Consider the following 27,186-nt stretch of genomic DNA (forward strand, 5'->3'; position numbering starts at 1 on the left):
TATGTGGCTTACTAAAATTCAGCTTGGTGGTTAGGTATGTGCAGAAGAAGCTTACACACACATATGGTTCAGTACTATTTTTATTTTAGTTATAAATTGGGGTTGGCGAGGGCTTGGAATGCATCCTCCAAGATAAGTCTATGGCAGAATAGAGAGATGGAGACAATTACTGGACTATGGAAGGGAAAGAAGACCCTCATCTCAGAGCCGAGCCCACTTGTTAGATTAGAGGCAAGACTTCCAGCGAAATTTATGACATTTGTGTAAAGGTTGCACACACACACACACACACACATACACATGAGCACACACGCACCTCCACACGTGAGCATGCACGCATATGCATTAAAATAGCTATGAGCCAAGCATAAGGATAGACCACAAATGACCTTGAAAGTGCCTCATTTCTTTTTCCAGACATTTCCTAGGACTCTCGAACAAGAACTTTATTATGGCAGAGATAGCCTATCTCCCCACATTCAGGTGAACTAGAATTTAACCTTATCAGTTGAAACCTGGAGGGCATGCCCATGGGTCTACCCGGGTACCCCATTTCACTTCCTTGCTCACCCTTTGAAGACAATAGTTTCAAAACTGACCTGAACGGTACACATCGGGCATGGTGTATACTGGAAGGAAAATAAAAAGAAAGCCCCAGAGAAGCCCCCAGCTGTGCTCTGGAGTGGACCCTTACATCTCTATTTACCGTCTACTCTAAAATACCCTTTAATGAGCCTCGGTCCTGCCTGATGCCAGCTAATCCTGAAAATCCTGCATCTAAGCAAAGGTTGAGATTTGTAAAATCTAAACGATAAGGGGACAGGGCAGGCTGAAGGGCGGCAGCACAGAGTCGTGCCCCGACCCCTCCGTGGCTGCCAACACATAAAGCACTTTTGCCTCTTTGTAGATTGCCTGTGTTGAGAGGGCCATACTGTTTTTCACTATGCACTCACAAAATTTCAAGCTAATGGTTTTGTTTGTTTGTTTGTTTAATTATTTATTTGTCTTTTCTTGATTCGGTTTCTCTGAACAGCCTTGGCTGTCCAGGAACTCTCTCTGTTGTCCATGGTGGTCTCAGACTCTGAGATTCATCTGCCTCTTCCTCTCTGCTGAGATTAAAGGCATGAACCACTATGGCTCGGCTATCGTTTTTTATATAATGGCTAGATTATATAGGTTGTCCACAAACTCAACTCTTCTGTCTTGGGCGGTGTTGGGATTGCGTATGCACCTCACATATGTGTGGCAAAAACACACTTTCGTCTCTTTAAATATCGTATCTCTGCCCCGTAGGGCTTTTGGACGCATTAATGACCTATATTGACCATCACGGTGCCTTTTGTATGCAGAACAGTAAGTAACCCTTCACATATTGGAAGGAGAGGGTGTACTGAGAGTTTATTACAGGGCAAAACCTGGGAGTGTAACTGAAAAGATATACAAGAAGGAAGTCCAAAGTCCTCTTCATCCCTTTCCTTCGAGCAGTGTGGCCTTGTGGGCCAGCTGGGTCATTCCAGTAGACTCCACACTGGAATAGGGCCTAGGTCTTGGCCTTCTGGGCCAGCCCAGGCCATTGCCAGGCCTTGAACGCCTGGGGTCACCGAGTCAACTCTAGGCTTTGTGGGGCCCAGGGCATCTTGTAGTCCGAACCCTGCCCCTGGAACCCACACTTGCCAGGTCCCCCGAGGCACAGGCCTTGCCCAGGGTGCCAGAACCCCCTTCGCCCACGGTCTTGGGGGTGGGGCGGCCTCGCCTCGGGCCGGTGCTTTTCGCCCTTCCTTGGCCGCCAGAGGCTCCCTCTCTCCCTCTCCTGGGATTTCGCTGCTGGGCTCCCTCTCTCTGCGGCCCTAGAGTTAATCCCATCAGCCGAGGTGAGGCACCTGTTACCCCGGGGCCTTCCTCATCCCCGCGGCCTGTGCCCTAGTCCACCGGGCCTCGCGGGCCTCAGGGCCCGGCGTTGGGGGGGCACCCGCACGTGGGCCTCGCGGCTTTCCCACCCCAGGCCGCAGGCGACGGTGCTAGCGCTACGGGTCCCCGGGCCGGGCCGCCATGGCTGGGGGTGAAGGGGGGGGCAGGGAGCGCAGCGCGCGTCCCGGGGCCGCCCCGCGCGAGCAAGACGCGCGTGGGGGGCCGAGGCGCCGAGTGCAGGCGGCCGCCGCGCGCGCCGCGCCGTGACGAGCGGGCGGAGGGGCACACGGTCTGCGCCGAGCCCGCACGGTCACTGGGGGCGGGGGGAGGCGAGCGCCGGAGGAGTCCGACCTCCCGCCCGGGGCCGCTCGGTAAGGGGGCGGCGTGCGGGTGGCGGGGCGGCGGGAGCGCGGGGACGCGGCGGCGTGCACAAAGGCGGACCCGCGGGCGGGTGGGGGTGGACTGCGGTCGGGAGCACTGGGGTGAGGAGCGGAGGCATTATTCCGCGGGATCTATTGTTTCCCGGTACACGGGGAGAGGGGGGACAAAACAACCAAAAAAAAAAAAAAAAAAAAAAAAAAAGAAAAAAGAAAAAAAAAAAAAAAAAGAAACCCAGAGGCAGTTGTGATCATCACCCTGTCAATGGCTCTCGGCTTAATGTGGCCGGCGAGCTCGTCTCTTCCCGGTGCCACACACCGGGATCCGCCTGGCAGCCGCCGGGAGCCGCAGCCCCAGTGTGTTAGGACTTCAGGTGCTTCTTGGTACAAAGCTAGACTGCGACCTCCTACCGTCGCGCTTGGCGTCACCTGCTCTCCCGGCCCTGCCCCGGGGCCCGAGGGATTGCGTCCCGAACCAGGCTGGGGGGAAAATCGGCCGCCTTCTCAAGTTGGTGTTATTTCTGTTTTGTCTTTTGGTGAGGGCAGGTTTTGAATCCCCGGCGGCCCCTTCGCCCCCGCCTCCGTCCCCTCGGGCTTGAATTGGCGGAGGGAGGGAGCGGGGTGTGCGGCTAGGGGAGAGGGGAGGGTGGTTATGGGTAAAAGGACATTGTCAACGCTCAACCCCCCCCACCCCAAAAGAAAGAAATAAAGAAGAAAAAAAAACCCAAAAACCACAGGCACCACACTCCTCCCTTGTTTGCCTGTATGGGCCATGAATGCATGCTGGGCCAAAGGAATCAGTTTTGGAGCTGATTTAGGTGAAAGTATGGGTATCCTTAGCCGGGGGCGCGTGAGGGTGATTTGGTGCCGTCCAATATTAAAACAAAACAAAACAACTAGGGTGAAAAATGTGTAGAACTGCAGTGAGTGCCTGAAGTGTTGGATTGCTGGCATGTTGAGAGAAAATCCAGCTGTGGGGAGGAGGGCAGGAAGCAAGCATGGCCTTTGCTTTTTTTTTATCCCCCCCCCCCCAATCTTGTAGTAAGTTAGGGGCCAGAAGTAGACAAATCAGGGCTGTGGAAGGAAGTGTCATAGTGTACCTGATTTCTGATTGTTAAATTCTCATGCATCTATTCCCAGGAGACTCCATTCCCAAATTAATAATAGCCTCTTGGCTAGGAAACTTCCAAACAATGCATAGAAAAACTTACAGTAAAACTTAATTGACCTTCCAGAACTTACCTCTGTCTGTTTTGTTCTGCCATTGCACCGAAATTAATACTTTGAGCATGCTGTCCTTGACAATATCGGCTCAGAGCCCTCAAAGAAGCCTCTGTAGTCATAGTTTAGAGTTTGAAAACATAGACTCTAAACTTTTTCCTGTTTTGCACGGTTATGGAAAATTCCCAAAGCAAGTGGCCATTTTGATGTTTTTATTGTTTTTGTTTGTTTGTTTGTTTTTGTTTTTAAGGAGTAAATCAGTTGTCGAGTTTTTTCATAAATCAGTCATAGAAATACCCCAAACTTGGTCTAAAGCATTGCATCAAGCGGTGTGTGTGTGTGTGTGTGTGTGTGTGTGTGTGTGTGTCTGTGTGTGCACGTGTTTGTGTGTGTGTGGTTGTTTTGTAAGCACCTCCAGGTTATGTTTGAAACACTTCTGTCACCAAAGACCAATCGGAATAACTCTTTAGCTTAACTTTAATGTCCTATTTTGAGGTTATTTATTTGATGTTTGAGGTTATTGATTCCAAGGCTAAATTCCTTGGAAAACAAAGTGTTAAGTGTTGATTAGTTGACTGAACAGAAATTCAGATAAACACTTGAATTCAGAAACTCGTTCTTTTCTATTGCAGATGAACCTCTAGTTTTGAAAAAAAAAAAAGCTGTTGTGTTTAAGTCTTGACTGTGAATACCTTTCTGATACACCTGTTGGAATCACCATTGGACAAGAGTGCCATTTGAGAGGCCATTTGAGAGGCCCTTTACCTGGCCACACGCTGGGCATTAGGAAGAGAGGTCTTTTGATTTTTGAGGTTTTAACCCCCGGGATCATTATGAGCATTGGTTTTTCACCCTTGAAGTAAAAATGTTGAAAGCTGAATCTGCAGGTGAACGAACCACTCTCAGAAGTGCCTCTCCTCACAGGAACGCGTACAGAACCGAGTTCCAGGCACTGAAAAGTACTTTTGACAAACCCAAGTCCGATGGGGAACAGAAAACAAAAGAAGGTGAGGGCTCCCAGCAGAGCAGGGGTAGAAAGTATGGCTCCAATGTCAACAGAATTAAAAACCTATTTATGCAGATGGGAATGGAACCCAATGAGAATGCTGCTGTTGTCGCCAAAACAAGGGGGAAAGGTAGGCCCTCATCCCCTCAGAGAAGGATGAAGCCCAAAGAATTTGTGGAGAAAACGGATGGCTCAGTGGTTAGGTTGGAGTCCTCTGTCTCCGAACGAATTAGTAGATTTGACACGATGCATGATGGCCCTTCGTATGCTAAGTTCACAGAGACTCGAAAGATGTTTGAGAGAAGTGGGCATGAGTCAGGGCAAAATAATCGCTACTCCCCAAAGAAAGAGAAAGCCGGAGGGACTGAACCACAGGATGAGTGGGGTGGCTCCAAGTCCAATAGAGGCAGCAGCGATTCCCTGGATAGCCTGAGCCCCCGGACGGAAGCTGTCTCTCCAACTGTGGGTCAACTGAGCGCAGTGTTTGAGAACAGCGAGTCTCCAGGTGTCATCACTTCCGGGAAGGCTGAGAACAGCCACTACTCGGTGACTGGGCATTACCCCCTGAATTTACCATCTGTCACCGTAACCAATCTGGATACCTTTGGCCGTCTCAAGGATTCTAATTCGAGACCTCCTTCAAACAAACAAGGTACTGACACAGAGGATGCTCAGACGAGTGATGCTGTGCCAGTACCGGAAGTGGCTCAGGAAGGTACCTCTTTAGCTTCATTGCCTAGTGAAGAGAGACAGCTGAGCCAGGAAGCCGAGGACGTCACAGCTCAACCAGAGACTCCGGACAGCACCGAGAAAGATAGTCCTGAAGAACCCTCTGCTGAAAACCAGGCAATGCCGAAGTCTAATATCCTTTCACCACAGAACCAGCCGGTGGAAGATGCTGAAGCTAATGTGGTTGGGAGTGAGGCAGAACAGCGACAGAAGAAAGACCTGACAGGTGGGAATCTAACCTCCCCTGATGCTTCTGCACCCAGCTGTGGAAAAGAAGTACCCGAGGACCCCAACAATTTTGAGAGTTCCCATGTATACATGCAGAGTGACTACAACGTGTATAGGGTGAGGTCCAGGTATAACTCGGACTGGGGAGAGACGGGCACAGAGCAAGATGAGGAGGAGGAGAGTGATGAGAGCAGTTACTATCAGCCTGATATGGAATACTCGGAAATCCTTGGCTTGCCGGAAGAAGAAGAAATCCCAGCAAATAGGAAAATTAAGTTTAGTTGTGCTCCGATTAAGGTAAGTATGCTTTTTTTAGACCGCTCCCTAAGTTTCCTTTCAGCATTGGGACCTAAGCAGGAGAGATCTGACATCCACTGGGTTTTGTAAGAAATGGGAGGTTGTTGGTACGCACCTGTTTCGGGTGACTTTAGGAGTGTGGAGTTGGAGAGGTGTCAGTCCGATTTGTTAATGTGATGTCCGGTGGGCATAGACTACCAGTGAGGTATCAGGAAGGTAAAGAAGTTTGTGACATACCTTCTGGTGGGGTGGAGTCTGAGCAGAAGGCACAGGTACACACACACACACACACACACACACACACACACACCCCAAACAAACAGGAGTTTTAAAAATACAGTTGCTTTTACGAGGGGGTCTTTAAGATTACCTGTCAATAATCACTTTCCGACTATGCTATAAGACACAGGAAATAGGTGCACTGGGTGATCTATGCTAGCCTTGAGTTTTATTTACTTGCTGAGTGTCTCGGAGTCATCCCTTACTTCAGTGTAAGTGGATCATGTTGCTGATTTCTTTTTCTTTCCCTTTTTGCATTGCTACTTGGTCATGAACATTTGCTTTATGGAAATATATCAGCTGACTTAAACACTGGGTCTGCAAAGCCGTGACAATATACAACTTCAGTTTCAGAATGTGTTACGTCGTAGCTTTACGGTGAAATTTTTAACGGGAAGTGTAATTGACTTGCTCTTCGGGGCATCGTTTTCCCCCTTCTATATCAGATAAATGCCAATGGAATTCAGATGCTTTATTGTGATGACTTGACGCAACTAACATTTGATAGAGGAGAGGAACAGACAGCCTCTTAGCAGCCAGTGGTAGAATGCTCTTAGTGGAAAATGGTAATAAGGGCCGGAGGTTGGGTGAGTGTCAGAATCCCCTGGAGGGCTTTTTCAGACTGTCCTTGCCCACTACCTCCCTCCTCAGATTCTGGTTTCGCATCTGTGTGGAGTTCGGGGAGTTAGGGTGCAAATACATAGTTCGAAACCACTCTCTAGCACACACATGATGTACAGATAACAGATTTGGAATTGGACAGCATATCTTTGTCAATTTGCTTCTCAAAACCTAAAGTTACTGACTATTCTTATTTCCGACCCATGGACTTGCATATGAAGCTGTAAGACAGATAACTTACCAGAAAATCAGCACAGAAATGTCTGGTACTGCTTTGACTGAGCAATGATAGTTTGAAATAAAGTAATATGATGTGAAATTCTGTATAGATATTAGTGAGGCAGAGTTATTAGAATATGGTGAGTATTTGGGTCAGAATGACCCCATGCGGTTCATCTACGTATAAAACGAACCAGAGATATGAATTCAGTTTGAGAGTAATCTGTGTCCTTGGATGTTAAAATGAACCAGATATATGAATTTAGTGTGAAAATAAGCCATGTCCTTGGATGTTTTAATGCCTTCTTGTATTAATTCTCTCTGCTTGCCTGATTTTTGGGGGTTCTTCTTACTTTTAGGCACCAACTTCAAAGGTATCCTTTCCCTAATCCTGTCCAGTGAGCTCCTGGATCTCACTATTTGTCTGTCCTGAATATCATCTTTCTAACCCTTAGGAAGAAACCAGTAAGATTAAACTGTTTTAAAGTGAACGAGAGATACGTAACTGAAATAACTCTTCAAGGAGTTTGTTAATTCTGGCCACTGACTGCTTAACGTGGAGGTATATCAGATTATGAACATTTATCATCAAGACTTTAAGCCCGTGAGTCTCGTGGGATTCCAGCCTTGTATTTGGGTCCTATGATGCACAGAACATAACTGTGCGTTGGTTTGAGTGATGGATTTAAAGGACTTGTCATTGAAGGATGCCTTCGTATGTGAGCAAGCCAGCTCTTTGGCTATGAACATTTGAAATTCAGACTTCCTTGTTTCTTATGCTCATAATAATAAGCTTTTTTAATTCAAACGAGGTTTCATATAGTAAAAGAGAATTCTCGTGCATTTATCCCATTTCATAAAGAACCTGGGTTCAGGGGAAGATCTGAGTAAAGGAGAGAGCTTTGGCCTTTTGCTGGCCTGTTAACTAGTTGGAGTGAATTAAGTTTGCAAACACAAGTGTCATTCTTATCTCTTCTGTAATGAATGGGACAATTACTCTTTCTTGTTGCTTCCCTTGTTTAGCAGGAAAGTGGATACACTTGCACATTTGCTAGCAGCTTTCTACTGATGGCGCAGATTGCTTCATTCCCCAATTAATGTGTGTTTTTCCTCAAAGGGCAGTCATTTAGCAACAAAATTCAGCCAGTGCTTTTGTAGGTTCATCATGTGTGTTAGCCATGCTGCTTGCTGCAGAAGATACTCCCTTCTATCAGATTAGTTCTTCTGGGAGCCAGGAGTCAGTTCTCAGATACATTTTATTTAAAATAAACTCGGGTTAAACAGTGTAACAGAACGGTGCCCAGTGTCTTGAGAGTTTGAGTGCTTGGCTGTACCCGATGTGCAGTGACAGGGATTCCAGGGGTCATTTGGAACAGAGTATGTTCACCCATTCACTGTATATGCTTACTTTGAAAAGCTTTACTTAGGTGATGGAGAGTTAAGATCGAACGCCTTTGCTGTTTAAACACCCCCTCTTTGAGAAGCAACAGAAATCGTACTCTTTACAAAAATAACATTTGCAACTTTTGTAATTTTGGCAATCCTCTTTTTTTGTCTAGACTAGTTAAAATATTCGGAACATATTTAGTTCTTAATTAGTCTCCTGCATGAGTTTGTGGGTTTCTAAAGTCTAGGTCAGTCCTCTTACAGAGACTCTCAGTAAATGGTCAAGACCTTAGGATGTCTTAAATTTGGACCCAGAAAAACAAACAAACAAAAACAATTTAAACCTTTCCTGAAACATATTCCTTACGTTAATTAGTAATTTGACATTAGTCAGATTCATTGAGGCATGGTGCCACATGCCTGTGTTCTAAGGATTTGAAAGGCTGGAGCAGGAGGCTGGAAACTTCAGGGCCATTGTGGGATACATTGTAAGAAACTGTTTCAGTATTCTCCCCTCCTCCAAAATATAGTTTTTTGTTTTTTTTTTTTTTTTTTTTTTTTTTTTTTTTTTTTTTTTGCAGGCCAGCAGTTAGCAGAATTTCCATGTCTGTTTGTAGGCACAGTTGTTTTTAATTGTATAGGTTAATGTACTTAATAAGGTCATGGGCTATCAGAATAATATTATTAATAGGAAGTACAAACTTTGAGAGAATGCTACAGCTAATATTAATTTAAGGTATAGAGTGATGTTTTAATTTTCAGAAACATTTTAAAAGGAACGAATTTAATTAAAGTAAATGTCAATCAAGGCCAACAGAGATTAGCCTTTGTCACTAATTTTTCTATCATTTTAAAACATTTACTGAGGCTCTAGTATGTGTCAGAAAGACTATGAATAAAATCTATATCCTCTCGGTAAGGGAAGCTCTGTCACAATAAAGGGGCGGGTGGGAGGTGGGTTCTCCCATTAACAAGGCTTTTCAGTCTCCTCTGCTGTTTGGTGACCTTCCCTGGGTCACCACTACAGTCTCATTAAGGAACTCATAAATAACCCTTTCTGTTGCTAGCAGCCTTATGTTCTTTAGGTTTGCATTCTCGAAATGGCGTCATCTGAAAAAGATTTTCTTAGCTCCCAGCCAGTATGAGCTAGCAGAATTAATGTTATGGTGTGTCGTGCTATCTGCTTCAAGTGGTACTCAAACTACGCTGCACTTTGGCGACCTGGTATTCAGAGGAGGATAGGCAAGGGCAGAGATGCGTCTTTCACTGTTCAGAGGGGCCTTGGAAGCCTTGGAAGATGGTTCTTCGTATTCTCTGCCTTCTGTGGGCTCAGAGTCTCTGTCCTGGGCATATAATGCTTTTTTTTTTTTTTTCAGTACAGACATTCAGAACCAAGTTCTGAGATCCAACTTTTTGTGTCTGTGGAGGCTTTAAGTTTCAGCAGTGCTTCTGAAACTGTAAATATGCATATGAATCACTTGGAGCTCTTGTTAAAATGCAGATTCTGTTTCTGTAGGTGTTCCCTGAGAAACTACCTTGACTTAGTCATTCGATCCTGAGCACTGTGCCTGGCCAGCTATTGCAGAGGGGATGCATCAAAAGCAGCCAGCAACAAAGCTACCGTGATGGAACCTGCAGTTTCTCAACTCAAATAGGCAGGTCTAGATTCAAAAGGCAAGCCATAAAGTAGCTTGATACATTTAAGAGAGAAGTATAGGGCTGGTCACTTAGCTCAGCGGTGGAGTACTTGAAGTTCATGCTACCTACTCCCTGTCTCTTGTCCGTACAGTGTTCCCTGTCTCCGCCACACCACCCGCCTCCCTCCAAGCCTTGCTGCGCAGCCTAAGCTGGCCTTGTCTGTTCCTTTCCAACCAGCCTTCTTCCATTGATTGTGGGGCTCTGAGGACCAGAGCTGATATTGGGATAGTGGGCTGTGCTGGTCAGCAGACTGGATATCCTGGTGGCTCTTCAGGTTTGTCTGCTGATAAGCCACAAGCTGTAATTTGCTTCTCTCAGGGAGATCCCCTGCAGTTCCAGAAAAAGGCCATTTGCAGTGTTTGAAGAGGATAACTTCCATAGGGAGGTGACAACAGCTCTCAGCCCAGAGGAGACATAGTGATGACTTCAAGTGTTAGTCCCTTCAGCCTCCTTATTTCTGTCGCATTTTCTGTGTATTCTGTTTTTATAATATCAGGTGATCCCTAACTTACCTATTTTATGTATATTTTTGAAACTGAGCTCCGAGTTTGCGCTGCCGGGTTTCATTTTCATTTGTGGACTTACCCATCATGTGGACATTCATCCACCACACTTGCTTTCTTTTATTTTCCAGGCTGGAGTGGGGTGGGCTGGCAGCGCTGGGTACTGAATCTGGGGCCTTAGGCATTCCAGTTCACCACCACTGAACTAAATCACCAATCCCATCTGTTTACTTCTATAAGAGAATTTAATAGTTTAAAATACTGTAGTAAACTTATTCAACAGCAGATCAGGCCTGGAATCTAAGAGTCTTTATTTCTTTTCCTATTTCATTCTTGGGATAAAGCCTCCCTAGGTAGCCCTCCCCGACTGGCATGAAGCATGTGGCCCAGCATGGTCTTGGCAGTCTTCTTGCCTCGGCTGTTTGAGTGCCGAGGTTACAGGTGTGAGCCTTTCCACCGAAGAGGCTCTGCTTCTCTCACAAGGCTCCAAATTCTATCAGTGCTGCTCCCCAGAGCCCTGTCTGGATTTCGGAATGAAGTACAGTGTTTGGCTTCCCGGGAAGCTGGCCATAAGATGTTCAACAATCTGCTCCCTGGGTGGGGCTGCTTAAGTAGGGTGTGTGCAATAGGATTCCTATAAGAACAAGCTGCAGTTACACAGGGCACAGTTTCTAGATGCCAAAGTGGATTATGGTTTTTGCATTCAGAAAGGAGTTTGGGTCATTAAAACACCACAGCCTAGACCCTCCTGTGGCTTTCATTATAAAGAGACAGGAGGAGAAGGAAGGTCTGGTTGACTGAGAAAGTCTATTCCTTTCATTCTTTGGGGGCATCTAAATCAATAAGTGTCTAGAGGAAAATGTAGGCATTGTCATCTTAATTGTCTTATTTTTATTTGGATTACTTTGAAGGCATAACATTGAAATTGGATTTCCTCTTACATTCTGATGTTTTATAACCTATGGCTCATAACGAAGCAAATAAAAAATGTCAACTAATTGAGTATATTCTGCAGAATCAAATAATATATGTAAAGTCAGTGCCTAAAATTCAAGGCTACACTGACCACTGAACAGTCATCATTCATTTATAAAAATTTTTTTCCTATAGCAAATCATGTTTGATATTTCCTTGCATTGCATAGCAAATTTTGAAGATTTTGCTCAGCACAACTACCTGTTTTTGCTCTAAACTTCCTTACAACAGCACAGGTTGCTGGATTTAAGAGCTTTAAAAGTAAGATGGCAAGGTTTGGGGGGTGGGAGTGGATAGCTGTCAATGTTCAAACATAGCTTCTTCCCTCATTGACCCAACTACCTACACATACGAAGTAATTTGATTTAGTTTTCCTTTGCATTTGAGTTTTTCTAACATTTCCATTGGTACACACAAAGCAGTAGCTTAGGGACTTGTTCAGAAAGCCAATTAAATTCTGAGCAAACAAACAAGCCTCAGAAAACAATCTGCTGCTTTATAGTTTTCTTCCTGGTCAGTTCTTAACCTTTTCCCCAGCATTAATCTCTTCATATTAGGAACACAGAAACTTAGAGATGGCAACACTGAACGCAATACAGTCTAATGTAATTTCCTAGTCACTAAAGGAAGCCATTAGCAACATTTTGCCAAAAGACAATCTTCTACTTGAAAATTATTTTTATGGAGAGTTTATTGGAGAATTGGCGAGGGGAGGGTATGCTAGGTATCTATGCACTTTTTCCTTTTTTTTTTTTTTTTGTATATTCAAGGTGACCTGCAATTCTGTATTGAAATAAATGTAAACAGCCCGAAAGCTCACCATTTCTAGTATAGTGTTCGTTTTTACTGGGTTGCGTAACCAGCACTAGTATTTAACCCTAGAATGTGTCCGTCACCCAGCAAATACTCCCAGCCTGTTTGGTATTAATCATTTTCTATTTCTCTTTCTCCTGTGGCAAACAGCAATCTACTTCCTGTCTCCGTGGCTTTGTCCCTTCTGGACACCTCATGTCCATGGAACCGGGAGCACACTTTTTAAGAGCGTGTAGGAGATAGAATGGATGTGGAATGGGGTTTCTTAAGTCACGTTGGCAGGCTACAGGGAAGTATGACAGCAGAGCCAGGGAAGGCACACGCTACCTGTTACCGACGGCTCACCAGACAAAGATTGAAGACCTAGGAAAGAGCAGAACGCAAGGTGGATGGAAGAACCTACGGTTTATATGACAGGTGGTGGCTGGCACAGCTCACTCGCCTGGGACCGTGCCCTTCCCCGTTCAGGGAGGGGTTTCAAGGCAGGTTGTTGCTTGTTAGCTTCATATAGTTTGGAACTTCCAATATAGAGCAGGTTGGCCTCCATCTTGTTTGGAGTGCTCCTTCTCTGACTCCCAGTTGCTACAATGAAACTCTTGTCCCAGTTCTCCCCGCCTGGTTTGTTCTCCTGTGTTTCAGAGGGCTTCTGTGGAGCAGGGCGGTGTGATTCACACAGGCTTTCAGAAAGGCATGCTTATGCTAATACCGTCATTATGCCGGTGCTGGTGCTTTTCTTTATTTATCTTTTAGAAAGAGCCTTTCCCTAATGATTTCAAGGCTGTTTCTCGCCTGCTGGGTTTTGTGTTTGCTTTCAGTGTATTTGTTGTTGATCGGGATTGTTTATGGACACACTTCAGTTTTTACTTCGACACTGAGTTAACTTGACAGTCTGTAGACTTGGATAGCTCTCCTTGAGCCTTTGAGTCTCTCACTGTAACTGAGGCTATCTAAGTGTGGGCTTTTCTAAGATACCTGCTTATGCCAGAAGTCTGTAGTTCTCTGGTTACATCTCGGGAATAACTGTGCTGGGCAACAATTATCATATTTGTGCCATTATTTGAAAGAGAAAACCTGTGGATAGCTTTTGTTAAACTATTAATATGAATAACATACTGTATTGCTCCTGAATCTCATTTGTACCATGGCTTCCACTGAAATCTTAAAAGTGGTTAAAATATTACAGGAAAGGAAGTTACTTTAATAGTTTAGATATGAGAGCAGTGTGTCTTTTGAAAGTATGGGTTGAGTATATATTAAAACCCCCACTGAAGAACTAAGAAGAAAGAGAGACTTTTGGGTAATCTAGTGGCTGACATATTAATTGCTTCCACTCACTTTTGTTCTGGAAATAGCTTCATAGCATAGTTCAGAGTGATTGAAATATTGATCTTCAATCCTTTTTTTTTTTTTTGCACAATTCCTAAATTTTCAGTATAACTAGCTGTTTCTTTCTCACATACCAATCTGTACAAAGAAATTAAATAGCTTGCGTGTAAAGATACACAGAGATTTTATTTCCCAAAGAAAAATTTGGTTTGCTTGCTTCCTATATGTTGTTGGGATTTAGAAAAGCGTATATGTAGTGTCTATGGATAGATGGGGGAAAGGTCACACATTACGCTGTGTGCAATGTGCTGCTGTGGCCTTCCCAGCTTTGGGACTAAGCTGAGTGGGTCTCTGAGTTGACAACACAGACACAGGAAGCTGGCATGAGATGGGCCCTGCTCCGTGGGGGAAGGGTATCAGCCATGGTCCCAAAACCCATTATTTTGTCCTGGGAAGGAGGAGGGATAGATAGCTCCAGCAGGAGGCCTCTTTTGAAGAGCAGTCTCAGGCTGGAGTGGTGGTTGTCCACATACAGTGTCAATTCTGTCCTTGGACCAGGGAAAGGCCTTGTCACTCTCATGGGTCTGAGGCACTGGGGATCTTGACATGGCTGTGGTCATGTCAGTAATACACACACACACACACACACACACACACACACACATACACATACACATACACATACACATACACACACACATACACACAAACACATACACACACAACCCCCCCCCCACACACACAAACACAGGACGTCATACATTTTCCATAGAGAAAGTACCTGTTTTCTCTTAGAAATGTTGATCCTGAGCTGTGAACCTTAAAACAAATGCAAATTAGTCTTACACATTAAGACTAGCTGCTTGCCAGGTTAACACACTCCTGATAATTCCAGCACTTGGGAAGTAGAGGCTGGAAGATTAGGAGTTTAAAGTCACCTTCAGCATCATAATTAGGGCAGTGGCTACCTGAGACTTTGTCTCAAACAAAAACAGCACTAACATCATTATACAAGCATCAGTAACAAGAACAAAGACAGGTTGAAGCTGGCAGGTAGGTTACAGATACATTCAGCATGATGGCTGGAAAGCGGATGGATTGAGAGTAGGTTAGCCTGGTCTATATAGCTACTTTGTCTCCAAAAACAAACAAACAAACAAACAAAAACAAAAAACAAAAGGTAAAGTCTGGCCTAGAAACAAGGATGTGTGATGACAGAGTTGTGTGTTAGTCATTTTCTCATTGCTAAGATCAGTACCCAACAGGAACAACTTAAGAAAGAATTTTGGCCCTCGGTTTCAGAGTGTGTAACCCATCATGGTGGGAGGGTATGGGGGCAGGAGGATACAGTGCTTGGCAGTGGGTAACTGGTGAGGAGTTCCTCAAGTGGCAGACCTGTAGGCAGAGTGATTAGCTGGAACCAGAAGAAGGTATTGACTTTTCGTAGCCTGGTTCCACAGCCTTCCACCTCAAAGTAGCAAAGTCTCAGGGTCAGGTATTCACAGGATGAGCCCGAACAAGAAGAAGGAAGACCTTTTACATTCAAATGACACCAAGTGGAAAAACAGAATTGGAGAATGATGATTGCCCTAACAGAGGATCTGAGTTCATTTAGATCATGATTCCAGGGCCTGGGAACTCTGAGAGCATGGTGGTGGCATCTGGCTAGGGCGACGGAGGTGAGGGGCACTTGGACTGATGTCAAAGGGCAAATTCACCAGTGCAGCCCTTTTGTGCCGGCTCTCAGATGCAGTCCCATAGGAAAGGCACCAACGCCTTCCAACAGCCCCCTCGATTGTAGTTAGAATCCCAGCATGCGTGCTTTTGGAAGGCACAAGCAAACCATTGCAATATTCTGAGTCATAAGTCTGCTCCAACTGTAAGTATCTGTGTATATGTGATTAATGTTTAAAATGAACCAACATCGTATACACGTTGGCAGCATCTAGAAAATTTTCTTAAATTATTTAAGATATATTTAAAAAAATGAAAATACTACCAAAATAGTTGAAAATCCTTCTTACAGTCAGATGCATTCCTCTTCAGAAAGGTTGTTTAAGACTTTTTGCAGGCCAGTACCAATCACTGTCTCAGGAGTTTCCTGCAGGCAGCCAACATTGTACTCCAGCTTGTGTGTACTGTGCTTATGAGCTGGTGAAGGTGCCGGCTTTCATGTGTTTGCAGGTCTGTCTCATTTACTTTTTCACTAAGTATTGCTAAGTATTGAACCCCAAGTCTTCTACTGAATCACATCCTCTAGAGAAGTTTGATTTCTCACCTGTCAAACTTTCTTACACATGACTTTTTCTCTTTATTGCCTTTTGGGTCAGTAGTGTTTGTAAGGATTACGTTGTTATTTGTGTTAGTAGAAAGTCATTCACATTTCTACAATAAGAATGACTGGACTTGTCATGGTGGTTATACTGTGCATTGCAGGAGTATAGCTCATGGTTTCTGTACGGGGTTTCAAACCATGTATTTACTTATTTATGTATTTAATGCATATCTGTGTTTGTGCCTGAATATATGTTTGTATACCACAGTCACACCTGGTCCCCACAGCAGTCAGCAGAAGGCATCAGATTCCTTGGAATGGGAGCTACAAACAGTCGTGAGCTGATATATGGGTGCTGAGACTCAAACCCATGTCCTCTGCAAGATGAAAAAGAGCTCCCAGGTGCCGAAACATCTGTCCATGTTTCCTAAGAGGACTTCTGAAAGAGGAGTCACAACAAACAGGATACTTACATACCTAACATGGCTTTTTAAAAACATTTTTATTTTTAAAAAAATGCATCTAGATCAAAGATCTTAGGCATGCAGATGAAGATGTTAACTCTGACAGCCGTGGAGAGAATAAAGGTGGGTGGACAGGGTATTGGTGCTTAGAAATGGCTTACGCTTTTCTAGATTTAAACGTTGAATGATGGGGATACGCTCCTTTCCCACGGTCTGGGTTTGTTGACTGAGTGCTTGCCTAGCGTTTATGACCCGTGGGTTCTGTCGTGAGCCGGTGATACAGGCCAGCGATCTCCAGCATTCTGGGGGTAGGGCAGCAGGAAGATCAGAATTTCAAGGTCTAGTGTTTTAGAACTTAGACCTGTTGGGATCCTCTCAGAACCAAACTGGGTCCAGTGAGATTGAGCAGCAGGTAGAAGAGTTTAGCATTTAAACCGGAAGATCTGAGTTCCGTTCCTGGAACCCACATGGAGGTGGAAGGAAAGGACCAACTTCATACACACAAAATTCCCCTTCCAAACAGAAAACCTGTTTCACAGAAAATGGTGACAGGTGGATGGGTGCAGATGGATCACCAGTAACAATTTAAAGTGGTTGGCAAAAGTAATTGCACTTTTACATATAGTGCATAAGTGTGTGTGAAGGTCAGAGATGACCTATGGGCGTCATTCTTCCCTGTTATGTCGTCCCAGACATGGAGCTCAGATCGCTTGGCAATATGGGCCTTTAATACTGAGCTGTCCTGTCAGCCAGATACTCACTCTTCTACTTTTCTGTTATAGCCTTTGTCCAAGATTATAATATTTAATATCTGAGTAAATTGATCCCACTTTTGTAGCTAGGTTTTTCAGGTAAGAAGGAGAAATGTTCTAGAATATTTTTAAATGATGACTATACCATTTCTATAGGCATTAGATGTTTTCTTGAGTTCATCTGTTGTTCTAAGATAATCTGATGCGCTATTTAAAGTGTTGTTTTGGAAATCAGATATACTAGATTTGAAATGCAGCAAATCTTAATGAATAATCTTAACCAAAGACAGCAAACATTTGTTTGATGAGAGCCTGACAGTGCTCCCATGTGAGATCATGGGTGCTCCCTGACAGTGCTCCCATGTGAGATCATGGGTGCTTCCTGACAGTGCTCCCATGTGAGTTCATGGGTGCTTCCTGACAGTGCTCCCATGTGAGATCATGGGTGCTCCCTGACAGTGCTCCCATGTGAGTTCATGGGTGCTCCCTGACAATGTTCCTGTGTGAGTTTATGGGTGCTTCCTGCCAGTGCTCCCATGTGAGATCATGGTTGCTTCCTGACAGTGCTCCCATGTGAGTTCATGGGTGCTCCCTGACAATGTTCCTGTGTGAGTTTATGGGTGCTTCCAGACAGTTTTCCCATGTGAGTTTATGGGTGCTTCCTGACAATGCTCCTGTGTGTTTATGGGTGCTTCCTGACAGTGCTCCCATGTGAGTTTATGGGTGCTTCCTGACAGTACTCCTGTGTGTTTATGGGTGCTTCCTGACAGTGCTCCTGTGTGAGTTTATGGGTGCTCCCTGACAGTGCTCCCATGTGAGTTCATGGTTGCTCCCTGACAGTACTCCTGTGTGAGTTCATGGGTGCTCCCTGACAATGCTCCTGTGTGAGTTCATGGGTACTCCCTGACAGTGCTCCTGTGTGAGTTCATGGGTGCTCCCTGACAGTGCTCCTGTGTGAGTTTATGGGTACTCCCTGACAGTGCTCCCATGTGAGTTCATGGGTGCTCCCTGACAGTGCTCCCATGTGAGTTCATGGGTGCTCCCTGACAGTGCTCCCACGTAGCTCATGTGAGTTGATCTGCAGGGTCACTGAGCTCAGTGAGCTTCCTGTCTAGAAAGGTGACTGAAGATGTCCACACCAGTGTCTTGCTTACACATAGCCTTGTGGAAAAGAATCACACACAATCAGTTGAAAACAGAATTTTGAAGTCTAGGCTTCCACAAAGTCCTTTGGACCATGTTTCCTGTCCCACAACACCAGCCAATATGTAGTTTCCTGTTGTTCCTAACAAAAGTATTGGCTGAGAGGAGATCCGTGTGATGTATGAGTGGGCTGTATAGTAAGTAGTCTATAGTATTTTTAGTTGGGGTCAGAAGGTCATTTTCTTTCACGTATCTGACAGCTTCCACCTTTGAGAATGTTTAGCAAATGATGTCCAGCATATAGATGATGAGAAACACACATTTGCTGTGGAGCAGAGCTGTGAGTTACAAACCTAAAGTGCTGCCCTGGTATAATTAGATTAAGTGGTCATTCTGATCTTAGAGATTTAAGTAATCTGGCATCTCGTGAGTTCTAGTAAAGTTCTGATTAATTCATCTTACTGTGAAATAAGAAATTTTATTACCATCTTCATTAGGTGTGCTTAAGCTTTACTACACATGACTTAGTACCTTCTGTTAGTATCGCGGAATTCTGAGTTTGTGGTAGTGATTTCTGGCTGATTCTATATAATTATATATAGATATAAGGACCTCTTTCTTTAGAAAGAGGCAGCACCAAATATACAACATCTAAGGGTTTCTTTCTAGAAAAATGACTAAATTGGGAAAAGGCTATAAATTCAAGAAAAAAATATTTTTCCTGATAATGATTTTGAATAAATTTATATACATTCTTGTCTGTAGGACTCCGATGTGGTGATCTTTCTCTTAGCCAACGCTGAACATGCTAAGTTGAGTAGAGCCTTCAGTCTTCGTTGGAGGCTAGGATGCCTGCAAAACTTTCTACTGTTGACTGGTCCCTCTCTGAGTCTAGATTGAAATCATCAGAGCAGCAGACCCAATAGGAACTTTTCACACACACAAGCATGAGCTCTCTCTCTCTCTCTCTCTCTCTCTCTCTCTCTCTCTCTCTCTCTCTCTCTCTCTCTCTCTCATGAATGCACAGAGAAACTTATTGTAGAGAATTAGCTGGCCGACGTGATTGTGGAGATTGGGGCCTGCACGAGAGAACTGATGTAGCCATTGAGTTTAAAAGCCTTTGGCTGCCTACTTCATTGTTGCCTGGGGCAAGTGTAGTGTCACTCAATTATTCAGGGGTTTCAACTAGTTAGAAAAACCATTTCAGAAGGAACTCTTGCCGAAAACACTGTCACATCCAGGCATGGCAGCAAATGTGTATATATAGTCCTAGCTCTTGGGAGGCAGAGGCAGGATGATCAGGAGGCGTTCAGGGCCATACTTGGCTATTTAATGACTCTGTCTCAAAAACCTATGTGAGTAAGATGAAATGAATATACTACCACAGAAACAGGGAAAGCAATGGGCTGGTGTTTGACTGAGCGTGTAAGCATCAGGCTTCAAGCATACAGTTAACCATTAGTCTGTTGTACAATCTGGTCTCTGAAGAACCACTCCAGGAAGAATTACATATATATTTCCCAAGTGTCTTAATGAGGGAATTGGTTCTATTGCCCATTTTTTTTCTTGGAAATACTAAGTAGGGAGCTTCCCCATATGCTCTAGTGCAAGATTATATGTTTGAAACCCAATTCTACAGACTGGTGAGCCCTTGTGTGCCATGCTGGACTCTCACTATACTTCTAGTCTCTGGTACCTGAGGTCAGGTGGTGCTTTGACCTCCCATCCCTAGTGTTGGTAGGGCCTAGTTCTGTGGTTTTCTTGTTTGTTTACACTCCTACGGTTGGAACTTGGTTTGTTCTGTAGTGTGCCCAAAAAGACCATAATAGTAGGCAAATTCTGTATCAGTTAACCCTTCCCTTTGCTATCCCTTCCCTCCACCACTGGACAGGTCAAGTTGGAATACTTCTGTCTTAGTTAGGGTTTTACTGTTGTGAACAGACACCATTATCAAGGCAATTCTTATATGGACAGCATTTAATTAGGCCTGGCTTACAGGTTCAGAGGTTCAGTCCATCATCATCAAGGCAGGAACATGGCAGCATCCAGGCAGGCATGGTGCAGGAGGAGCTGAGAGTTCTACATCTTCATCTGAAGTCTACTAGGAGAAGACTGGCTTCCAGGCAGCTAGGATGAGGGTCTTAAAGCCCACACCCACAGTGACACACCTACTCCAACAAGGCCACATCCAGTCCAACAAGACCAGACCTCCAAATAATGCTACTCCCTGGGCTAAGCATATTAAAATCATGACAGATTCTAATAGTATTTGTCATGTATACTGGCTGTATGATTTATTTATGGGCAACATCTTTCAAGTTAGCTTCAGAGAACGAGGGCTGAATGATTCCATTGTGGATTGCAATCTTTTCTAACCGTGGTCCTGGAAGACTAAAGTGTGTGCTCCCTCTTATCTGGGAAATTTCAGCTTATGGCCCTGTAAGGTAATGACAGTTCATGAGTAAAAGGAATAGTCATTAACGTATGGTAGTGTATGGTATGGCTGTGGAGGAAGAAGGGGAGGTATTCATTTTGCCTTACCTTTATTTCTACTTTGAGTAATCACTCAAGCTTGTAATTAGTCGTGAGCGAATCTGAAAACTGAGGCCGCCTCAGAAAGCTGTAAAGGTATTTAGAACGTGCAGCAACTTGCCACATCTCTGCTAACTTAAATGTGTGAATATGTTTATATTCTCACAACGAAAATAATTGAAAATTTAATTAAAGACTGTAATTGAAATTGGGCAGTGGATGTAGAAACAAGCACCAGAGATTAGAGGGCAGCCTGGGCTAGTGAGACACTATGTCAGGAAACCAAATCAAACCACTTTCCTCCAAAGGCTGTCAAACTATGTCTGCTTCCTGCAGTGAGGTTCCCTTTGTTGTTAGCACTTAGAGAGGAGTTTCACTTTGGCTTCTATCTTTGCCTTCACTCCCCAGTATAGAAGGAGTGTTGGGTTTCACTCTAGAGCTTTTCTGTAATTTTGTAAACATTGGTGGTTGGGCATCTCATTCTCCGATCAAATTCTTGCTGAGTATGAGTCTGTTTATCTAAAAAAATAGTTGTATATTCCATCAAGTCTTTTCTCTGCCTACAATTTTCTTTCCCTCCTCCTTCCTTTCTTGAGACTGTATCTCAAGTAGCCAGGGTTGGCCTTGAACTCTTGAGCCTCCTGCTTGCAGTTCCCGAGTTGGGATTTCAGGCATGCACCTCTGTGCTCAGCTTTTCATGGCGATCTACAAGCAGTTAGTAATAAGCTGAGTGAGAAAAACAGGCCAAGATCTGGAGATCCTCCCTCCCTCCCTCCCTCCCTCCCTCCCTGTCTTCCTCCCTTTCTTTCTGTCTTCCTCCCTCCCTCTCTGTCTCCCTCCCTCCCTCTCTGTCTCCCTGTCTCCCTCTCTGTCTCCCTGTCTCCCTCCCTCCCTCCCTCCCTCCCTCCCTCCCTCTCTCTCTTCTTTCCTTCCTTGTTTGCTGGTATATGCATGAGTGTATGTGTTTCTATAAATTACATTATCTGGAGGATATCTGACAGTTGTTTTTAAGATGAAATATGAAAAGGCTTTGCTTATTCATGCAAATTTGTTTATAAATAAAATTTCTCTAGGCAGAATTAGGTTTTAATAGCATCCCGTGGGGGTTCTGTATATTTATTTTTGAATATATAGTAATTCTATTGGGATTGCATACATTTTTGGAGATGTGTCTTTTGAGATTGGTATGTTGGCAGATATTTGTGATCCTGATGCTTGCGTGATGGAGGCTAGAGAATTTGAGGTGATACTGCTTGTGCAGCCTGGGCTACTTGAATGTATGGTTATAAAAACTTTAAAAATCAGTGTTATGTTTATTGTAGATGTTAAAATAGACACATTTTTCTATGTTCCTCTAATCTAGCCCCTCTTTTTCAATTACTGGACATTCCTAATCCACATTGCTTGAGTTGACAGGCCACTGTCTTGTCTAGAGTCTGTGCTGCACTGGTCCGGCACAGCACTGCTCTTGCAAGAAGTTAAATCTCTGTGGCAGAGGCAGGCCCCTGAGCCAAGTTAGAAGCTGGTGGGAGGAGCACATTGATGGAACTGTGCACAGCTTCCTGGGAGGCAGAGCAACGGCATCGGGCCTCCAAAGGGAGGCTAGAGAAAGTCCAAGAGGAGGTGAAGCTCTATTGTACAGATTCAGTAAAGATCAGCAGCCAAAGAGGCAGATGTGCCAAATGGCAGAAGAGCACAGAGAGCAGGGAAAGTGGTGTCTACTGAAGATCTGAGGACGCGTCTCCATTGCTCATAGGCCAGGGCAGAGCAGGAAGGGTCCTTTGTGTTGGACTAAGAAGTTGTTTCTTTTGTGAATGTTTCATTGACAGGTTTTGAATGTGGGCAGGTATGACTGGGGTCAGAGAAGCCACACTGGAAGATGGGCTATATGGGGCACGTGTGAGCTAGGCATGCATAAGTCCAAGTTAGCAGGCTGCACTTACAGTGGTTCTCAAGAATTGAGGTTTAGACTACTGAAGAGCAAGCGAGAGGTGCTATTTGTATCAAATAAACTTTTAATGGCAGGGATAGGTATTTGCTAGTTCTGGGAGTTGAACCCAGGGCCTTGAATTTGCTAAGTAAGTACTTACCAGTGATCCACACACCCTCACTTCTAATTAAAAAAAAAAGCTAAGAACAGTGATTTGAGATATGGTACTTCAAAGACAGTTTGGAGGAAGAGATTGGAAATAGTTTTGAGAAATACAAAGGTTTAAAACTGCTAGCAGATGGATTGTTCAGTGATGTGAGGGATTGGAGAGGACGGATGGATGGGCACAGGGAAAGAATACTTCTCACCCGGAACTGCAGGGAGGGGCAGACGAGAAGTCGGATAGTACCACTGGGCCATATTAAATATGGACTTAAAGTAGAAGGTTGGGGCAGCGCCCAAGGTTGTAGACAGCTGGGAGTGATTCTGAGAGCTGTGTTTGCCTCTGCCCCACACATGGTTAGTGTGTCCACACAGAGGTGCTGTTTGGATGACAGTACTTCCCTGGAATTACTTAGCATTGTCACTGTACACAGTTTTCTCTTTCATTCGTGTATCCCCTTCTCAGCAGCATTTTCCCTTCTTCTCCATAGAGGTTAGAATGGTCAGGAGCCTACACAACCCCTTAGAGTGATGTGTGTGAATATCAGTTTTCAGAATCAGTAAGCCAACATTGTTTCTCTATCCAGCTTTTGTCTCGTTCTTCTCAGTCCTACACACTCCATCGTCCTGATGGGGGGGTGACACATATGTCACGTCCATCTCTATGACTCATAATTGTCACTGAGAAGTGTGTTCACCAATAAACATTGAAATGATTTCTTTTCTTTATCTTTAGTGAGCTTCAGATGCCGTATTAGTTGCTTTTCTGCTGCTGTGATAAAATATGACCAGAAGCAACGTAAGAAGAGTTCATTTGTGACAGCTATCCACAATGGTGGGGAAGGCATGGCTCAGGAACAAAACACTGAGAGATCACATCTCTCTCTCTCTCTCTCTCTCACACACACACACAGACACTCTGAAAGATCACACACACCCACACACACATACACACACCGAAAGATCTCACACACACACTGAAAGATCACATCACACACACACACACACACACTGAAAGATCAAATCACACACACACACACACACTGAAAGATCACATCACATACACACACACACTGAAAGACCACACACACACACCCCACATACCAAACACACACTCACTGAAAGATCACATCACACACATACACACTGAAAGATCACATCACACACATACACACTGAAAGATCACATCACACACACACACACACACACACACACTGAAAGATCAAATCACACACACACACACACACACACATACACACTGAAAGATCACATCACACACACATACACACACACACACACACACACTGAAAGATCAAATCTCACACACACACACATATATATACATACATACATACTCACTACATACACACCTACATACATATATACACACCACACACACATACATACACACCACACACACCACACACACATGCACACAAACATACACACACATACATACCCCCACACACACAACACACACACACATACACACACACACACACACACACACACACACACACACACCTCAGTGAGCCATAAGAGTGAACTGGAAGAGAAGTGAAGCTATTAGCTATCAAAGCACCCCCACCCTCCCTTGCAAGTAGCTCTCCAGGGCCACTTCTCATTTTGATCACCACAGTTCCTAACTGGTGAGCCAGGTAGTTTCAAGCAGTCAGTCTCCAACAGGAAGTCTCTTTCCTATTGGTCCAGTGCCATCCAGTGAACTTCGGTTCCTGGAAACATATATGACACACTGAAATCAATCACAAAAGTGAACAAAAAAGGTACCCAGAGTATATTATCTAAATGTGAACCATACTTCTCTGCATAAGAGGCATTTATGTGTTTGCTTTAAAGACTCTTACAGTATGAGTTAGTTGACCCCGGCCAACCTCTTCAAGGCGTTTTATGGCTCACCCAAGTTGGTAAGTGTGTGGTGGGGTCTTCACTATCTTGGCTTTTATCCTTTTTACTTGAGGTATGTGCCAGGCCAGTTGTTAGCCAATATTAAAGGTAAGTTTAATTATTTTGTGTGTTGTTATGAAAGACACTGGCAAGTGCTTTTTAATTGAGCTTTTCACCATAGAAGTGGCCCAAAATAGGTTTTAGTAATTCTTCTTTGAAAGAACTGTTATTTGATTGTTATTTTTGTTTAAAACAAATTGGAGCTTACCAGCTACAGGTTCTTTACTTTTATTTGGTTACATTGTTCTTGGTACATATATATTATGTCAAGATTGAATTGATATCAAAGATTCATATCTGGATTCTTTAAAATGAAAGCTGCCTTTGGTGGCCTTCATATGGAGAAGCATATTCTAGATTTACATTTTGAGCTTCTTATTGTAGAACTCTTAATGTGCTATATAACTGTCGGACTTATTATTTTTGAAGCAGATTCTTATTGGCCTGTGGGACAAGTAGACTGTGCCACCAAACAGAAGAACTGGTAAGGTTGGTCAGGCTCCGATCCTGGGGCAACCTCAGAACAGAGATCAGTAGGACTGGAGTCAGCATTCTGCCAAGCTCTACCTGTTCTGGAACACAAAATCATGAGACCCTACTGAGAGGACCATGGCGGTTAGTTATGTAGCATAGACATCTGGAGTTCTTTGTGCTAATAAGGTATCTAGATAGGCCCTGCGTGTTCAGCCAGTGAGCTTTCCTCTCTGGACATTCCTTCCTGCAAAAGGTATTTAACCCCTGCTTCACTTAGAGTAAGGTTTATGCATTTACACCCGCCATCAGAAGACCAGTTTGGACAAGCTAAGACCTTCTCTGCATCAAGGTGACCTGGTGAGATGTGGGGGAGGCCTCTGTTATAAACAGTCTTACCTACATCTCCCAGAGAAGGCCTTCTCTTTCCCAGCCCCTCCGTGCTCTCTGCATCCACTTGGAACCAAACCAGGTTCCATCCCCAGCCTTTCCCTTCCTCCCTGGTCTATAGACACCTTGAGGAAGCACAGAGCTGTTCCCATCTCCCCGCCATGCCCAGTGACACGTGGGTACACGGGAGACTGGGGACCACAGCAACTGTTCCAGATACTGCTGTCTCCCACCAGAGAAAACATGGACTGAGGACCCCTGATTTCTGACTCCGTTCTGCCTCTCCTGAGTGGCAGTGAGGCAGGCACATAGCCGTCCAGGATGACCTTGGACTTGTTCCGTGTAAAGCTGATAAAAACTTTTAACTTCTCCTTTTCCTCCAAGGGCTGTGAATACAGGCTTGGACAGCCATACCCGGTTCATCCAACTTCTTCTTTTGCATTTTAAATTTTATTGTATTTACTTTATTTGATTTTTTAAAAAACACAGCATTGCTTAGCCTGGTGACCACTGAGTAGTCCAGGCTGATCTCCAGCTTACCGCAGTCCTGCCTCAGCTGCTGGAAAGCTACTGTGTGGTAGTGGGCCCGTGCCAGTGTGCTCAGCTTCACAGTACTTATGAATGAGGTTTCCTGCTGTAAAGTCATTGTAGCGATATTCTGCAGACTCCGAGGAGACTTTTGGACTTGAAGTTAACTTTGTGCCTAAGTTAGGACTGGGAGAATGTGTAGACGCTGCATTTGTGCTGGGACTTAGGAACAGGAGTGGAGGACCGGGAGAGGAGATGGCGGTGGTGCCGTACAGCATGATTTTACGGCTTCATAACCACCAGTGATAACCACTTACATCTGCCTTTTTGTATGTTATGCTACCTTGTGGAATTGTGTGTGTATGTGTGTGCATGCAGGCATGCTCGTACGTGCATGTGTGCGTGTGTGCATGCTTGCGTGTGTGTGTGTGTGTGTGTGTGTGTGTGTGTGTGTTTGCACTTCTGGAGGACAGAGAACAATTTATGGGAGTTCATTCTCTCCTAACTCAAATGGTCTGGCCTGGTGTCAGGTCCCTTCCCCTAGGAAGTCGTCTTCTCAGTTCTCATTTGCTGATTCTTATTCACAAAGATTTAAGTCTGGGTCCTGTGACTTTACCCATTCACTTGTTATTTAATTTCCCTGTGATTGCTGTCATACACCTGCTGTGAAGCCATTGCTCAGAACTGCAGTTTATATCTATAGAACAGAACTACCCAATACAGCGGCACTTTAAATGGGGCTGGGATTTAAAGCCAGTACAAAATTAACTTCGTCTAAAAGTAAACACAGGTAAAGACATCAAGATTTTGATGTTGAATGCAAGTGGTATGCACCTATATATATTTACACACACACACACACTCTCTCTCTCTCTCTCTCTCTCTCTCTCTCTCTCTCTCTCTCTCTCTCTCTCTCTCTCTCTCATGGGCACAAAGAGTTAATCACAGACTTACAATGTTCCACATCACAGAGGAGAATGTTAGTGTT

At 44.4% G+C, this 27,186-nt stretch overlaps 1 protein-coding gene across 3 annotated transcripts in view; it reads left to right on the forward strand.

The window, feature by feature from the left end:
- Nucleotides 1–4,371: 4,371 nt before the first annotated feature.
- The window catches only part of PPP1R9A (protein phosphatase 1 regulatory subunit 9A), a gene marked incomplete at both ends in the record, with an annotated part of 233,371 nt that continues 210,556 nt past the window's right edge, over nt 4,372–27,186 (forward strand). For all 3 annotated transcript variants that reach the window (XM_080936475.1, XM_080936476.1, XM_080936477.1), the window contains one exon: nt 4,372–5,766. In XM_080936475.1, the coding sequence (XP_080792601.1) occupies nt 4,372–5,766 (1,395 nt within the window). The remainder of the gene's footprint in view (nt 5,767–27,186) is intronic.

The sequence above is a fragment of the Micromys minutus genome (assembly GCF_963924665.1).
Source record: "Micromys minutus genome assembly, chromosome: 23".
Lineage (NCBI taxonomy): Eukaryota > Metazoa > Chordata > Mammalia > Rodentia > Muridae > Micromys > Micromys minutus.